At 48.0% G+C, this 14611-nt stretch overlaps 2 protein-coding genes across 2 annotated transcripts in view; one reads left to right on the forward strand and one right to left on the reverse strand.

Annotated features, from left to right (window-relative positions):
* LOC139280802 (leucine-rich repeat and transmembrane domain-containing protein 2-like) overlaps positions 1-2427 on the reverse strand; it is a 136772-nt gene extending 134345 nt beyond the window's left edge. Inside the window, exons 1-2 of the mRNA XM_070900512.1 lie at positions 2411-2427; positions 165-267 (exon numbers count right to left, since the gene is read on the reverse strand). The gene's annotated coding sequence lies outside the window, so the exon portion shown is untranslated. The remainder of the gene's footprint in view (positions 1-164; positions 268-2410) is intronic.
* LOC139281546 (voltage-dependent calcium channel subunit alpha-2/delta-4-like) overlaps positions 1-14611 on the forward strand; it is a 745953-nt gene that overhangs the window by 578878 nt on the left and 152464 nt on the right. Inside the window, exons 34-35 of the mRNA XM_070901711.1 lie at positions 195-239; positions 352-414. Coding sequence (XP_070757812.1) covers positions 195-239; positions 352-414 — 108 coding nt within the window. The remainder of the gene's footprint in view (positions 1-194; positions 240-351; positions 415-14611) is intronic.

Here is a 14611-nt window from a genome sequence, read left to right on the forward strand (position 1 = left end):
GTCATGCCTCATTTTTGTTACACTGATGCCATTAGCAAGTGTTCCAATCACATTTTGACGTGATTTACACCATGTTTATAAACATAAGGGGAAAAAGTTTGCGAAACATGTTTCATGAAAAGAATGCCTCTTTAATAGAAATTAGATCCTATGTTTCTACCTACCTTAGATTTTCACTTCTCCTCATTTTTCAGTGCAGTGAAATTGAAGGACAATGTCCCATCAGTTGTGAAGATGATGTGAGTATCCATGTATACATCTGTTGAGCTAGAAAAAAAACTCTTTAAATGAATTATACAGAAATCACTAGAAGCATTGGAAATAAACTAAAGCTTTTAATCTATTATGCAGGCATTGAATTGTTTCTTACTGGATAACAATGGATTCATTCTGATCTCCAAGAAAGAGGAAGAGGTAAGTGTTGTGTTAACATAGAGGCGTGAATATGTGGGTTGAACATAGTGAGGGGGTCACAGTGTGGTAGGATTGAAGAAGTGGATGTATGAAGAGGATGGAGCTGGCTGAGGTGATATTCTGGGTTTAGGGATAGAGAAGGATTTCTCTAATGAGATAGCCATTCCTTCAAACAATTATTTCAGGGATTAAGGGGTTCATAGCTCTTATGTCCCAGCCACTGTAACATGGGGTTAAGCTCTCCAATAGAAACATAGCATGAGAGTGGAGCAGGTTATTTTGGTCTTACCCTTTCCAAGACTGGTTAGGCCTCAGCTGGAGTATTGCATACTATTCTGGGCACCACACTTTATGAAGGGTGTCAAGGACTTGGAGAGGGTGCAGAGAAAGTTTACTAGGATGATGTCAGGGATGAATAGAACAGACTGTTATGTAAAAATTTCAATGGATGATAAATCTGAAGTGAGTCCAAGATTTTCCAATATGCACTGGCTGTTTGTAAGGTTCCACCAGCAGCACAGGGCCTCGGAAATGTTACCCCTCAAAGTACTCCACACTGTGACACGAATACAATGTTTGTTTCAATTTTAAAAAGAAAAGTATGTTAGTTTTCACTGTTGAAAATAATTAGTATAATGATACCGTCCTGACTTCTGAATCTGAATCAACGTTCACAAATAGCAGCATGTCCCTATCAGAAACTAACATAACTGGCTGCAGTCATACTGAGCACAAAGGAAGATAGTGTCGTAGGCCCAACCATCTTCAGCTGCTTCATCAATAACCTTCCCTCCATCATATGGTCAGAAGTGGGGATGTTCGCTGATGATTGCAGTGTTCAGTTCCATTCGCAATTCCTCAGAAAACTAAGCAGTCCATGCCCACATGCAGCAAGACCTGGATGACATTCAGGCTTGGGCTGGTAAGTGGCACGTAGCATTCGCACCACAAAAGTCCCAGGCAATGACCATCTCCAACAAGCGAGAATCTAACCACCTCCGCTTGATACTTAACGGCATTACTATCGCCAATTTCCCCACCATCAACATCTTGGGGGTCACCATTGACTAGAAACTTAACTGGACCAGCCACATAAATACTGTGGCAACAAGAGTGAGTCAGAGGCTGGGTATTCTGCGGCGAGTGTCTCACCTCTTGACTCCCCAAAGCCTTTCCACCTTCTACAAGGCACAAGTCAGGAGTGTGATGGAATACTCTCCACTTGGCTGGATGAGTACAGCTCCAACAACACACAAGAAGCTCGACACCATCCAGGACAAAACAGCCTGCAAGATTGGCAACCCATCCACCACCTTCAACATTCACTCCCTCCACCACCAGCACACCATGGCTGCAGTGTGTACCATCTACAAGATGCACTGTAACAACTCACCCAGGCTTCTACGACAGCACCTCCCAAACCCACAATCTCTACCACCTAGAAGGAGAAGGGCAGCAAGTGCACTGGTCGTCTTGGTTAATCCTTGCCACTGGACCAAGACTTAGCTCTGTCAAGCCCGTGTGATGGCTGTTGTGCAACACCATCACTTCCAAGTTCCCCGCCAAGTCACACACCGTCCTGACTTCACAGTGTCAGAATCCTGGAACTCCCTCCCTAACAGCACTATGGGAGTACCTTCACCATGCAGACTGTAGCAGTCCAAGAAGGTGGCTCACCACCACCTTCTCAAGGGCAATTACCGATGGGCAATAAATTCTGGCCTTGCCACATCCCAGGAACGAATAAAAAAACAAATCCACTGGACTTCTTCAACCTCTCCACTATTGTGCAGAGTGTGCATAGCATGTCTGTCAGTATCTGACTAAGTTGTTGATGCACCTCTTGCATTCTCCTTCTTAATGACAGCCCCTGGGGGTCAGCATTTGTGTCCAGCTGAGCAGAGCTTGGAGAGCATTGCGCCCCTGCCTCCGCCCCCCACACCCCACTGCGGACTCTCCACAGCTGTCCCTGCCACCAGTGTCTGCACATGCTCACTTGTGAGGTGTGAATCACCAGGTGAAAACCCACTAACAGTCTAAGTGGACCCAGCACAATGAGGGTAGCTATGCTGGTGCATGGCTGTATGTCCTGTGACAGTACATCCTCAGATGGAATGAGCTCCTCTGAGGAATCGTCCTCATGGATGTCTTGCGACTTTTGCTGTACGCATAAAGGCCCTGAAAAACAAAAAAAAGGGATCTGATTTAGTCATGGCAAAGTCACAATCTTGACAATCACCATTCTCATCAGTCATTGATGAAATAAAGTCAGCATATGTGTGTCAGAGATATTTGCATTTTTGTTACCAGCTATTTGTTAGCATTACTGTCTCTCCATCTCTGACTGAGAGGGATGCAGATGAGCCACTTATGTCCAGGGCGTCGTCCTCAGCATTAGTGAACTGGACTATTTGTGACAAATGTTTCACTTTTCGTGACCTGATTCGGTCATTAAATCACTTCTTACATTGCATCCAAAACCTGGGCACTACGCTCCTGCTACCCAAAGGCAAAAAACTGCGGATGCTGGAAATCTAAAATAGAAACAGAAAATTCTGGAAATACTCAGCAGGTCAGGCAGCATCTGTGGAGCGAGAAACAGAGTTAATGTTTCAGGTCGATGACCTTTCATCAGAAGCTCCTGCTACTCAGCTCCTCAACTACCTCTATCACTCCTTCTTGATGACAGCAGCAGGTTGCATCCTCCTATTGCTAGGGAAAAGTATATCCCGCCTGCTCCTGACTGTACCCAGCAGTATTTCCAGCGAGGCGTCATTGAATACGGATGCTGCCCTTGCTCTAAGTCTGCCATCATTCCTGAACACCTCCAGTATCCAGTTGTGCACTGCCCCTTTAAATACAGCTGAGATAGCGTCAAGCAGGTGCACATCATGCCCGCTGCACAGCTTAAAATCTGGAAGTCAAAATGAATGAATGCAATTAAGTAGAGAGTGCAGATTCTGACCCGTTCATTTGACTTCCAGCTTTCACCCATGCAATTCAACCCCCGCACCCCCATCTCCCAATCTACCCGGCTTTGAAGCTGCCTTCATGTTAATATTGGAGCCATGGTATCACTATGCCGGTTCTATAGAAATCCAGTCGCCCTCTTCACAGCCGTCGTCCTCCCAGACCGGCTCGCGCTGTACCTTGCAAATGATATGCTCCTTTTTGGGGCCCAGAAGAAGCATGGGCCCAGGGCAGCATGGGCCAGCCCACACTGTGATATATGTGCGCACTAGGTCCGTGCAGCAGAACTGGTCTCCAGTCGTCTTGGTTAATCCTTGCCACTGGACCAAGACCTAGCTCTGTCAAGCCCGTGTGATGGCTGGTGTGCAATGGCCACTACACGTTTAAAAAAAAATCCACGCACAGTTATCTTCCACCCTTCAAGATTTAGTTCAGGACCTGAAATATTAGGTCCTTCATTGAAACATCTGTGAACTCATCCCTTTTTGGCGTGGAAGCAAGTCATCCTTGATTCAAGGGACCACCTAAGAAGAAGTTGTTCCATAGAAAGTAAAACAGTCCTTAAACAAACTCCCAAAACTTTGACTTCAACCAGGTGCATCGGGGTCTATTTAAACCTTTTGGTGACTGACCGGCGGGCAGCACTGATCAGCCATCCATTCCGGCAGTGAAGAAGCCCACGCAGTTTTAAGACCCTGGCTTCATTTAAATCTGGCTGCAGGGCGCCAAACAGCAGCTTGTCAGATTGTGGCCAAGGTGACCGCCAGCAAGATTGGTTTCAGGGGTGGTTGGGGACACAGAGGGTGGGGGTCCCAGTGCGGCAGCAGACCAGATTATTTTTGTGGGCCACGGAGAAACACTCCTGCTCCTACAGAGGATCAATGAATAAGTCAGCACTTACCTTTAGAGGCCTCCTCAGTTCTAGCACCCATGGAACTGTTTGGAGCCTGCTCTCCGTAGCATCCAACCAGTTCCGATCTAAAATGGCAATCAGGGTTTAATTTACATCTTATTTCTTATAAAGCTGTGTCCCAGAATAGGAACAGGTGTGGACAAAATACCTCAGATATTATTGTACAGCATCATTTTCATTCCCAAGACTACTACCACAAAAAGGTGTTATGCAAAAAAAATTGAGCATGTGACATGAAAAGCCCGCTTTCCCAGCTTGGAAGTAAGGCTTGCCAAAATTGCTCGTAGTTTACCTAAAGAAAGTGTTATGTATGTAAACCTGTAATTACCATGTCTAACCACAAGAGGGCTTATCCCTTGGAGTCCCAAGGGATCCCACAGTCCCTTGGGAGCACCTGTATATAAGGAGGCCTCACAGACTGGAAAGACACTCTGAGATCTGCAATAAAGGACTACGGTCACACTTTGAGCTTGCAGTATCTAAACTGACTCCTTATCCAAGACAAAACAACTGGCAACGAGACACAGATAACAAATCCCAACGCAACAATGCAGAGAACTGTGGGCATCCTGGGGAAATTTTTGGAGGGAGATGATTGGGAAACCTTCGTGGAGCGACTTGACCAGTACTTCGTGGCCAACAAGCTGGAAGGAGCAGCGAATGCTGCCAAACGAAGGGCGATCCTCCTCAACATTTGCGGGGCATCAAAGTATGGCCTCATGAAAAACCTGCTCGCTCCAGCAAAACTCACAGACAAGTCATACGATGAGTTGTGCACACTGGTCCGGGAGCATCTAAACCCGAAGGAAAGTGTTCTGATGGCGAGGTATCGGTTCTACACGTACAAGAGCTCTGCAGGCCAGGAAGTGGCGAGCTACGTCGCTGAGCTAAGGCGCCTTGCAGGACATTGCTAATTTGAAGGACACTTGGAGCACATGCTCAGGGACTTCTTTGTATTTGGCATTGGCCATGAAGTAATACTTCGCAAACTTTTGACTGTAGAGATCCCAACTTTGAATAAAGCCATAGCGATAGCCCAGGCATTTATCTCCACCAGTGACAATACCAAACAAATTTCCCAGCACACTAATGCTGCTGCAAGTACTGTGAACAAAGTAACGTTCTTTTCGAATCGAAATGTACATGGCAGGACTTACACGCCTGTAGCTGCATGTCCGCAGATGACTCAGAGTCCGCCATCAAGGATGGTGAATACAAGGCAATTAACACCTTGTTGGCGCTGTGGGGGTGATCATCGATTCCATTCATGCCGCTTCAAAGGATATGTTTGCAAGGGCTGTGGAACAATGGGACACCTCCAACGTATGTGCAGGTGAGCTGCTAATCCTGCAAACAACCATGTTGCAGATCCACGGTGGATCATGACGAACCAGAGTCTCAGACCGAGGAGGCAGCAGTATATGGGGTGCACACATTTACCACAAATGGACTCCTGGTGTCCATAGAGCTGGACACGGGCGCAAGCCAGTCCATAATGAGTGAAAAGACTTTCAATAAGTTGTGGTGCAACAAGGCTTCAAGACCAGTCCTGACTCCTATTCGTACCAAACTTAGAACGCACACAAAGGAACTGATTCCCATAATTGGCAGTGCTACCGTAAAGGTCTCCTATGATGGAGCGGTGCATGATTTACCACTCTGGGTGGTACCGGGCGATGGCCCCACACTGTTCGGCAGGAGCTGGCTGGGAAAGATTACGCTGGAACTGGGATGTCGTCCAAGCGCTTTCGTCCGTCGACGACACCTCGTGCCCAGGTCCTAAGCAAGTTCCCCTCGCTGTTTGAACCAGGCATTGGGAAGTTCCAAGGAGCAAAAGTGCAGAGCCATTTGATTCCGGGGGCGCGACCCATCCATCACAAGGCGAGAGCAGTACCTTACATGATGAGAGAGAGGGTGGAGATCGAGCTGGACAGGCTGCAAGGAGAGGGCATCATTTTGCTGATCCAACTCAATGAGTGGGCCAGTCCTATTGTTCCAGTCCTCAAGGGAGATGGCATCGTCAGAATCTGTGCTGATTACAAAGTAACTATCAATCGTTTCTCGCTGCAGGATCAATAACCGCTACTAAAGGCAGACGACCTATTTGTGACACTGGTGGGAGGGAAAACGTTCATGAAGCTGGACTTGACCTCGGCCTACATGACACAGGAGCTGGAGGAATCTTCGAAAGGCCTCACCTGCATCAACACACACAAAGATCTTTTTGTTTATAACAGATGCCCATTTGGGATTCAATCGGCCACGGCAATATTCCAGAGGAACATGGAAAGCTTACTGAAGTCGGTCCTGCGCACCATGGTCTTCCAGGACGACACCTTGGTTACAGATTGGGACACTGTCGAGCACCTGCAGAACCTGGAGAAGGTTCTTAGTCGGCTTAATCGTGTGGGGCTCAGGCTAAAACGCTCAAAGTGCGTTTTCCTGGCGCCTGAAGTGGAGTTCCTGGGGAGAAAAATCGCGGCGGATGGCATCAGGCCCACCGATTCGAAGACGGAGGCAATCAAGAAAGCACCGAGACCACAGAATGTGACGGAGCTGCGGTCATTTCTAGGACTCCTGAACTATTTTGGTAACTTCTTACTGGTCTTAGCACATTGATAGAACCCCTGCACTCTTTACTGCGTAAGGGAGATGAATGGGTATGGGGTAAAAGCCAAGAAAATGCCTTTAAGAAAGCTAGGAAGCTGTTATGTCCAAACAAATTGCTTGTGTTGTACGATCTATGTAAACGTTTTGGTACTAGCATGTGATGCATCGTCGCATGGGGTCGGGTGTGTATTGCAACAAGCTAATGAATTTGGGAAATTGCAACCGGTTGTTTATGCATCCAGAAGTCTGTCTAAGGCCAAGAGGGCCTACAGTATGATCGAAAAAGAAGCGTCAGCGTGTGTTTACGGGGTAAAGAAAATGCATCAATATCTGTTCGGGCTCAAATTTGAATTGTAAACTGACCATAAGCCGCTTATATCCCTCTTTTCTAAAAATAAGGAGATAAATACAAATGCGTCGGCCCACATCCAGAGATGGGCGCTCACGTTGTCTGCATACAACTACGCCATCCGCCACAGGCCAGACACAGAAAACTGTGCCGATGCTCTCAGTAGGCTACCATTGCCCACCACCAGGGTGGAGATGGCACAGCCTGCAGATTTAGTTATGGTAATGAAAGCATTCGAGAGTGAGCAATTGCCTGTTACCGCCCGACAGATTAGAACTTGGATGAGCCAGGACCCCTTACTGCCCTTAGTAAAAAACTGTGTGCTCCATGGGAGTTGGTCTAGTGTCCCGTTAGAGATGCAGGAAGAAATAAAGCCGTACCAGCAGCGCAAAGATGAAATGTCTATACAGGCTGACTGCCTCCGATGGGGTAATCGGGTAGTTGTATCAAAAAAGGGCAGGGACACTTTCGTTAGTGATCTCCACAGTACCCATCCAGGCATTGTAATGATGAAAGCGATAGCCAGATCCCACGTGTGGTGCAGACTTAGAGTCTTGTGTGCACAAATGTAATACATGTTCTCAGTTAAGCAATGCACCCAGGGAGGCGGCACTAAGTTTATGGTCTTGGCCCTCCAAACCATGGTCTTGGATTCATGCAGGCCCATTCTTGGGAAAAATGTTTTTCGTGGTTGTAGATGCGTACTCCAAATGGATTGACTGTGTGATAATGTCGGTAAGCACGTCCGCTGCCACCATTGAAAGCTTATGGGCCATGCTTGCCATACACGGCCTGCCTGATGTCCTTGTAAGTGACAATGGGCCGTGCTTTACCAGTGCCGAATTCAAGGAATTCATGACCCGTAGTGGGGTCAAACATGTCACGTCTGCCCCATTCAAGCCAGCATCCAACAGTCAAGCAGAACGAGCAGTTCAAACAATCAAGCAGAGCTTGAAAAGGTAACTGAAGGCTCACTGCAGACTCACTTATCCCGAGTCCTGCTTAGTTACCGCACAAGACCCCAAGGGCACTTAAGACAAGGCTCTCGTTAGTCCACCCTGATCTACACGAACAGGTAGAGAGCAGGCGGCTTCAACAGAATACATATCATGATCACGCAAATGTGTCACGCGAAATTGAAGTAAATGATCCTGTATTTGTGTTGAACTACGGACAAGGTCCCAAGTGGATTGCTGGCACTGTTTTGGCCAAAGAGGGGAGTAGGGTGTTTGTGGTCAGACTCGCAAATGGACTCACCTGCAGAAAACACTTGGACCAAACCAAACTCAGATTTACAGACTATCCAGAATAACCCACAATAGACTCTACCTTTTTTGACCCTCCAACACACACACAAGTGGCAACCGACCCAGCGGTTGACCACAAAGCAGTACCCATCACCCCCCGCAGTCCAGCAAGGCCAGCTGCACAGCAGCCCAGTGAAGGCCCAACAAACGACTCACCAACACCAGCATTTGCACCGAGATGCTCAACCAGGGAAAGGAAGGCCCCAGCTCGACTCACATTATAAATAGTTACACTGTTGACTTTGCGGGGGGGGGCGGGGGGAAAGAGTGTTGTTATGTATGTGAACCTGTAATCACCATGTCTAACCACCAGAGGGCTTATCCTCTGGAATCCCAAGGGATCCCACAATCCCTTGGGAGCACCTGTATATAAGGAGGCCTCACAGACTGGAAAGGCACTCTGAGATCTGCAATAAAGGACTACGGTCACACTTACTTTGAGCTTGCAGTATCTAGTCTGACTCCTTATCCAAGACATCCAAGAAAGTATTTCAACATTTCCCTAACTTGTTGTCTAAAACTTCTCTGGATATCATTAGTTTGAGGGAACAAGGTTGTGTAAATTCAGTTCAGATTCAAATCTAACTCAAACAGAGGAGGTAAAACATTCCTATATTTTATACCTTTTAGGAATCTAACTTAAATGACTTTGTGGGGTGAACAACCTTGTTTGCCACCAGCACGTATCAGAAAATTGAGGGTGGGTCATGCAATTTTCTGATGTGTTGGCAGAGGATGCAGGTGCTTCCAAAAGTTGCCAATCTTTATCCCAGTAAATGTGAGTCCATATCACAAACCTGATTTGATTTCTATTAATATTAGAATGATCCCATTAAAGTGATTGGTGGGAGAGATGGACACATCTAATAGATTCCATTAGGATGATTAGTATGAGAAATGGACACAAGGGCTCGGTTAAAATGCTGTGAGGCATAGTTAATGCAGCTGTAAGCTGACTAAATGAATTTAACTGCCAGTGTAGTAAAAGAGGACACAAATTCATAATTAATTAGCCTCAAAGTGAAGTAAAGATGGCGGAAAAAATACCAGCTGTGTCAAATATCCACTACCTTCACTACCATCCCTATATGTTTGCCACACACCAGCTGTCAAATGTTCCTACTGGCCACAAATCATCACCAAACATTCCGAAGAAGGTGTAATCAGTTTAGTTCTCAATTTAATGTTTGCTTCCTTGCTGCTTGTCCTTGATGAAAGTATAGAGTCTGTGTTGTCTACTTCCTAATATCCTACCCCTTCTAAGTGCTAATTCAGTGGGAAGAATAAGTATGGTGTCATGTCCTCAGTGTGGACCCAGTGACGAATGATGATTTCATTGTAATGAATGCCATGTTTTTCCTGGCTCTTCTGCAGCCCTTTGACGGAGCTGGTTGGGAGGAGCAATTGGGTCTTTACTGCCATACCCTAGTTTCTGGCTACCCTTTACAGATGACCAGGATCTATGTGGGTAGAGATCCTTGGCTGACACTAAATATAATGAAAACTATCATGGTGTTCTTAAAACAATCCTTTAACCTCGTTCAACAAGAAATGTTGTTTATAAAAAGAAAAATATACCAATGTTGGCTTCCTTATTAATCCCTTAGCATTTCTGCTCTCAATAGCATTGCTACAGATATATTATTGAATGTGATACCATGTCTGTGTACTCATGTGTGAGGAAAGTCACTGAAGAATGCTTTAAGCAAAGATAATTACACTTCCAAAGATTTTCCTCTGGGTCAACAGCATTTCTGGAGATTGAATAGAAATGAGCTGTTACCGTGGTAACACATCAACTATTTCTCACACATCATCTCCATATATCATAAAGCCTGCAAATTAGGATTACTGTCTCCTTGAGTGTTCACACTTCCAGTCAAACTAACTTTACAGAAACTGAATGGGGAATATCTAATTGATGGTTGCTATGGTAATGCAGCTAAGTGTGATAAAGTAAAATTGCTCAGAATTAGTACTTTCTTCAGGCAAAACATTCACTTATGGCAGATAACTTTTACAAAAAGTAGTACAGTAACTGGATATAACAAATAATCTAATTTCCATATGTATTTTTGACAGCAAAGCTTATAATTCTTGCTTGCTTTCTACCTTCTTAAAAACATTTCCTATAAATAGTCCCATTATGTACATAAAGGGCTGGATTTTTTGCTTTTCTGTTTTCAGGGTGATAATGGTGTCGGGCGATTAATTAGTGGCTGGGAATATTTTGCGCTTTAGTACGTAATTTTAGGTACCTGGGCCCTTCGTCAGAGGCCACAGCGCTAAGGGAGGCATTGTACACCACAAATTTAGGAAACTCCCAAGCTAAAGAGCCGGGCCGTGAGCGCTCCGAAAGAGGCCTGGTGGGGGCGGGGGGGAGAATACGAAAAAAAACACACAAAAGATTCCTAAAACATTATTGCCCACGCCACCGCAACACAAATCGCACAGAAAATTAAAACAAACTCAGCAGCAGCCAAGTTTGCTGATGATACAAAGATGGGTGGGAAAGTAAATTGTGAGGAGGACACAAAAAATCTGCAAAGGGATATAGACAGGTTAAGTGAGTGGGCAAAAATTTGGCAGATGGAGTATAATGTGGGAAAATGTGAGATTGTCCACTTTGGTAGAAAAAATAGAAAAGCAAATTATAATTTAAATGAAGAAAAATTACAAAGTGCTGCAGGACAGAGGGACCTGGGGGCCCTTGTGCAAGAAACACAAAAAGTTAGTATGCAGGTACAGTAATCAGGAAGGCAAATGGAATGTTGGCCTTTATTGCAAGGGGGATAGAGTATAAAAGCAGAGAAGTCCTGCTACAACTGTACAGGGTATTGGTGAGGCCACACCTAAAGGCCGCGAGAGGCAGCGGGAGTTCGTGGTCACTGAGGTGTGAGTCCGGGGATCGGCAGAGGCCTATAAAGGCCGCGAGAGGCAGCGGGAGTTCGTGGTCACTGAGGCGTGAGTCCGGGGATCGGCAGAGGCCTATAAAGGCCGTGAGAGGCAGCGGGAGTTCGTGGTCGCTGAGGCGTGAGTCTGGGGATCGGCAGAGGCCTACAAAAGGCCGCGAGAGGCAGCGGGAGTTCGTGGTCGCTGAGCCGTGAGTCCAGGGATCGGCAGATGCCTACAAAAGCCCGCGAGAGGCGGCGGGAGTTCGTGGTCGCTGAGGCGTGAGTCCGGGGATCGGCAGAGGCCTACAAAAGGCCGCGCGAGGCAGCGGGAGTTCGTGGTCGCTGAGGCGTGAGTCCAGGGATCGGAGAGGCTTATAAAAGGCGTGCTTGTACAGCTACAGGGAGAAGGCAAAAAAGAAGTAGAAAGAAATAAAGGTGACATCACAGCCAAGGGGGTAAGTGATTGGCTGGTGATTGGTAAGTAGTTTTTCTTTTTTCTCTTCTATATCAGTGAGTAACTTTTAGCACTGTTGTTGCCAATTTAAGTGTATCTAAGGGTTAAGTCATGGCAGGAGAGCTCAGACACGTGTTATGCTCCTCCTCTACTATGTGGGAAATCAGGGACGCCTCCGGTGTCCCTGACGACTACATGTGCGGGAAGTGTATCCGCCTCCAGCTCCTGATGGACCGCGTTGCGGAATTGGAGCTGAAGGTGGATTCTGTTATGTAATGATGTGTGTATCTTAAATGTATTGTAAGTACTATGCCACACCACAGAGGGCGCTGCGGTGGGAAACCCTGGTAGTACCTGTAACAAAGGCTATATAAGGCTGACCACCACACCTGGGAGGCACTCTGGAGCTGAACAATAAAGGACGAAGGTCACAGCAGTTAGACTTACACCAGACCGTGTGGAGTCAGTGATTTGTGTGTTACATACACCACATTGGCAACGAGGAAGCGGACGAACTCCACACAACCATGGCTACTCTGGGCTCGCTAAAGGATTTTACCGTGGGCAATGATTGGGAGGCCTTTACGGAAAGGCTCGAGTACTACTTCACAGCAAATGACCTGACGGAGGACACATACGCAATGAGAGAGAAGCGTAAGGCGATATTGCTCTCCAGTTGTGGAGATGAGGTTTACTGTCTCGTCAGGGATTTGCTGGCACCTGGGAGCGCCAGGGACAAGTCATACGAGTAGCTGACTGAACTCATTCGTGACCAGTTGAAACCAAAGGAGAGCATCCTCACGGCCAGATACAAATTTTACCATCACTGCAGATCTGAGGGCCAGGATGTCACCAAATATGCTGCAGACCTCAGGAGACTCGTGGCGCCGTGTGATTTTGGGGCACACCTTGACGAGGCTTTGCGGGACATTTTCATTATGGGGATTGGCCACGAGGGCCTCCTTCACAAGCTGCTGGCCACGGAACCCACAGTCACTCTGACAAAGGCCATCATCATCAGCCGGGCATATATGACCTCGACTTGCAGCATCAAGCAAATAATCCACACAGTCTCGAACCCGGCAGGCACTGTCCACAGGGTAGCGCCCACCACGGACAAAACTGCAGAACGTGGCTCTGCCCGGGGCAGAGAGCACGGACCTCGAGATCCTGGAGCTCAGAGTCCGCCGAGGGGGGCCAATCAAGCAGCACCATGCTGGCGCTGTGGAGGAAGCCATGGGGCTCATCGGTGCAGGTTTGCGGAGTATACGTGCAATACCTGCCACGTTAAAGGCCACCTTCAGCGTATGTGTAAAAGAAATCGGACTCACCGTGTGGCTGAGGAGATGGGGGATGATCCACTGTTCAGCGAGGAACAGGTAGAAGAAGATGAGGTGCTTGGACTGTATACATGCACCGACGATTCGCCCCCAGTGATAAGTGAAGTGGAGTCCCAGTGAGTATGGAAGTGGACATGGGCTCGGGTCCGTCGTTGATGAATCGGAGAACTTTTGATAAACTGTGGATTAACCCAGCTGCACGACCCAAGCTGGTCCCGGTCACGGCGAAGCTGCATACCTACACCAGGGAACTAATACCTGTTCTCGGCAGAGCGATGGTGCAGGTATCCCACCGGGACGAGACGCACGCTTTACCTTTGTGGGTCGTTGCAGGCGATGGGCCGACACTCCTCGGCCGGAGGTGGATGGGGAAGGTCCGTGGGAGCTGGGAAGACTTCATCACTCCACAGGCTGCTGCTCCCCGGGGTGCTGCCGTGCCCCAGGTCCCCAGAGAGCAGCGCCGACCGAGCTGCAGCCTCAATCCACCCACAGGCAAGTCCCAGCCCCGGACCTCACACAGAGACCCTGCAGCCTTAATCCCCACAGGCAAGTCCCAGGCCCGGATCTCACACAGAGACCCTGCAGCCCCAGCCCCCACAGGCAAGCAGCCCTGCACAGAGGGGCCCAAGGGGGGGTGGGGGTTGAGCCGGTGGGGCACTGCGGGCGGGGTGTTGAGGGATCCAGGGGCCGGAGGATCGGAAGAGCCCCGCCGAGGAGCTGTTAGCGTCGGGCGGCGGCAGCAGCTGGAGGTCGGGGGCTACGGAGGCCGCGGGGGACGCGGCAAGTGCGGCCGCTGGAGAGGCCACGACGACCACAGGAGAGGCAGCAAGTCAGGTGGCAGCGGAGGGGGGCAGAGGCTGCGACGGCGGAGGGCATCCGGAGCGGCGGAGAAGAAGATGGCGGCGGCATCGTGCCGGAGCTGCAGAGCATCAAAGATGGCGGCGCCCAAGGAGAAGCCTCGTGGAATCCTCCTGCATCAAAGATGGCGCCTTAAAAAGGAAATGCACCCGGGAGTCTTAAAAGGGCCTTACAAAGAGGTGGTCCCCACAAAGGACTTCTGTTTGGCAGAGCGAGTCTAAAATGAGCTATGTTAATGTGAGATAGTGAATTTATAATAAGAATTACTCTTTTTTATGCTGAATGGCCACTGTATTTGTGTAAAATAATGGATGAAGTACAATTAATGATAACGGCTAACAAGGAAATCAAGGTTCCGCTACCAGTCAATAACCAGTTAATGTACCAGATAAAATGTACCATACTAACGCACTGTCTATGCCCACCTGCCTTCCGTTGGACAAGTGTGATGTTAAGTAATGATGTGTGTATCGTTGTCCTGCGTCCAGGTGGGGGGGGGGGA

This window comes from Pristiophorus japonicus, chromosome 15, assembly GCF_044704955.1.
Source record: "Pristiophorus japonicus isolate sPriJap1 chromosome 15, sPriJap1.hap1, whole genome shotgun sequence".
NCBI lineage: Eukaryota > Metazoa > Chordata > Chondrichthyes > Pristiophoridae > Pristiophorus > Pristiophorus japonicus.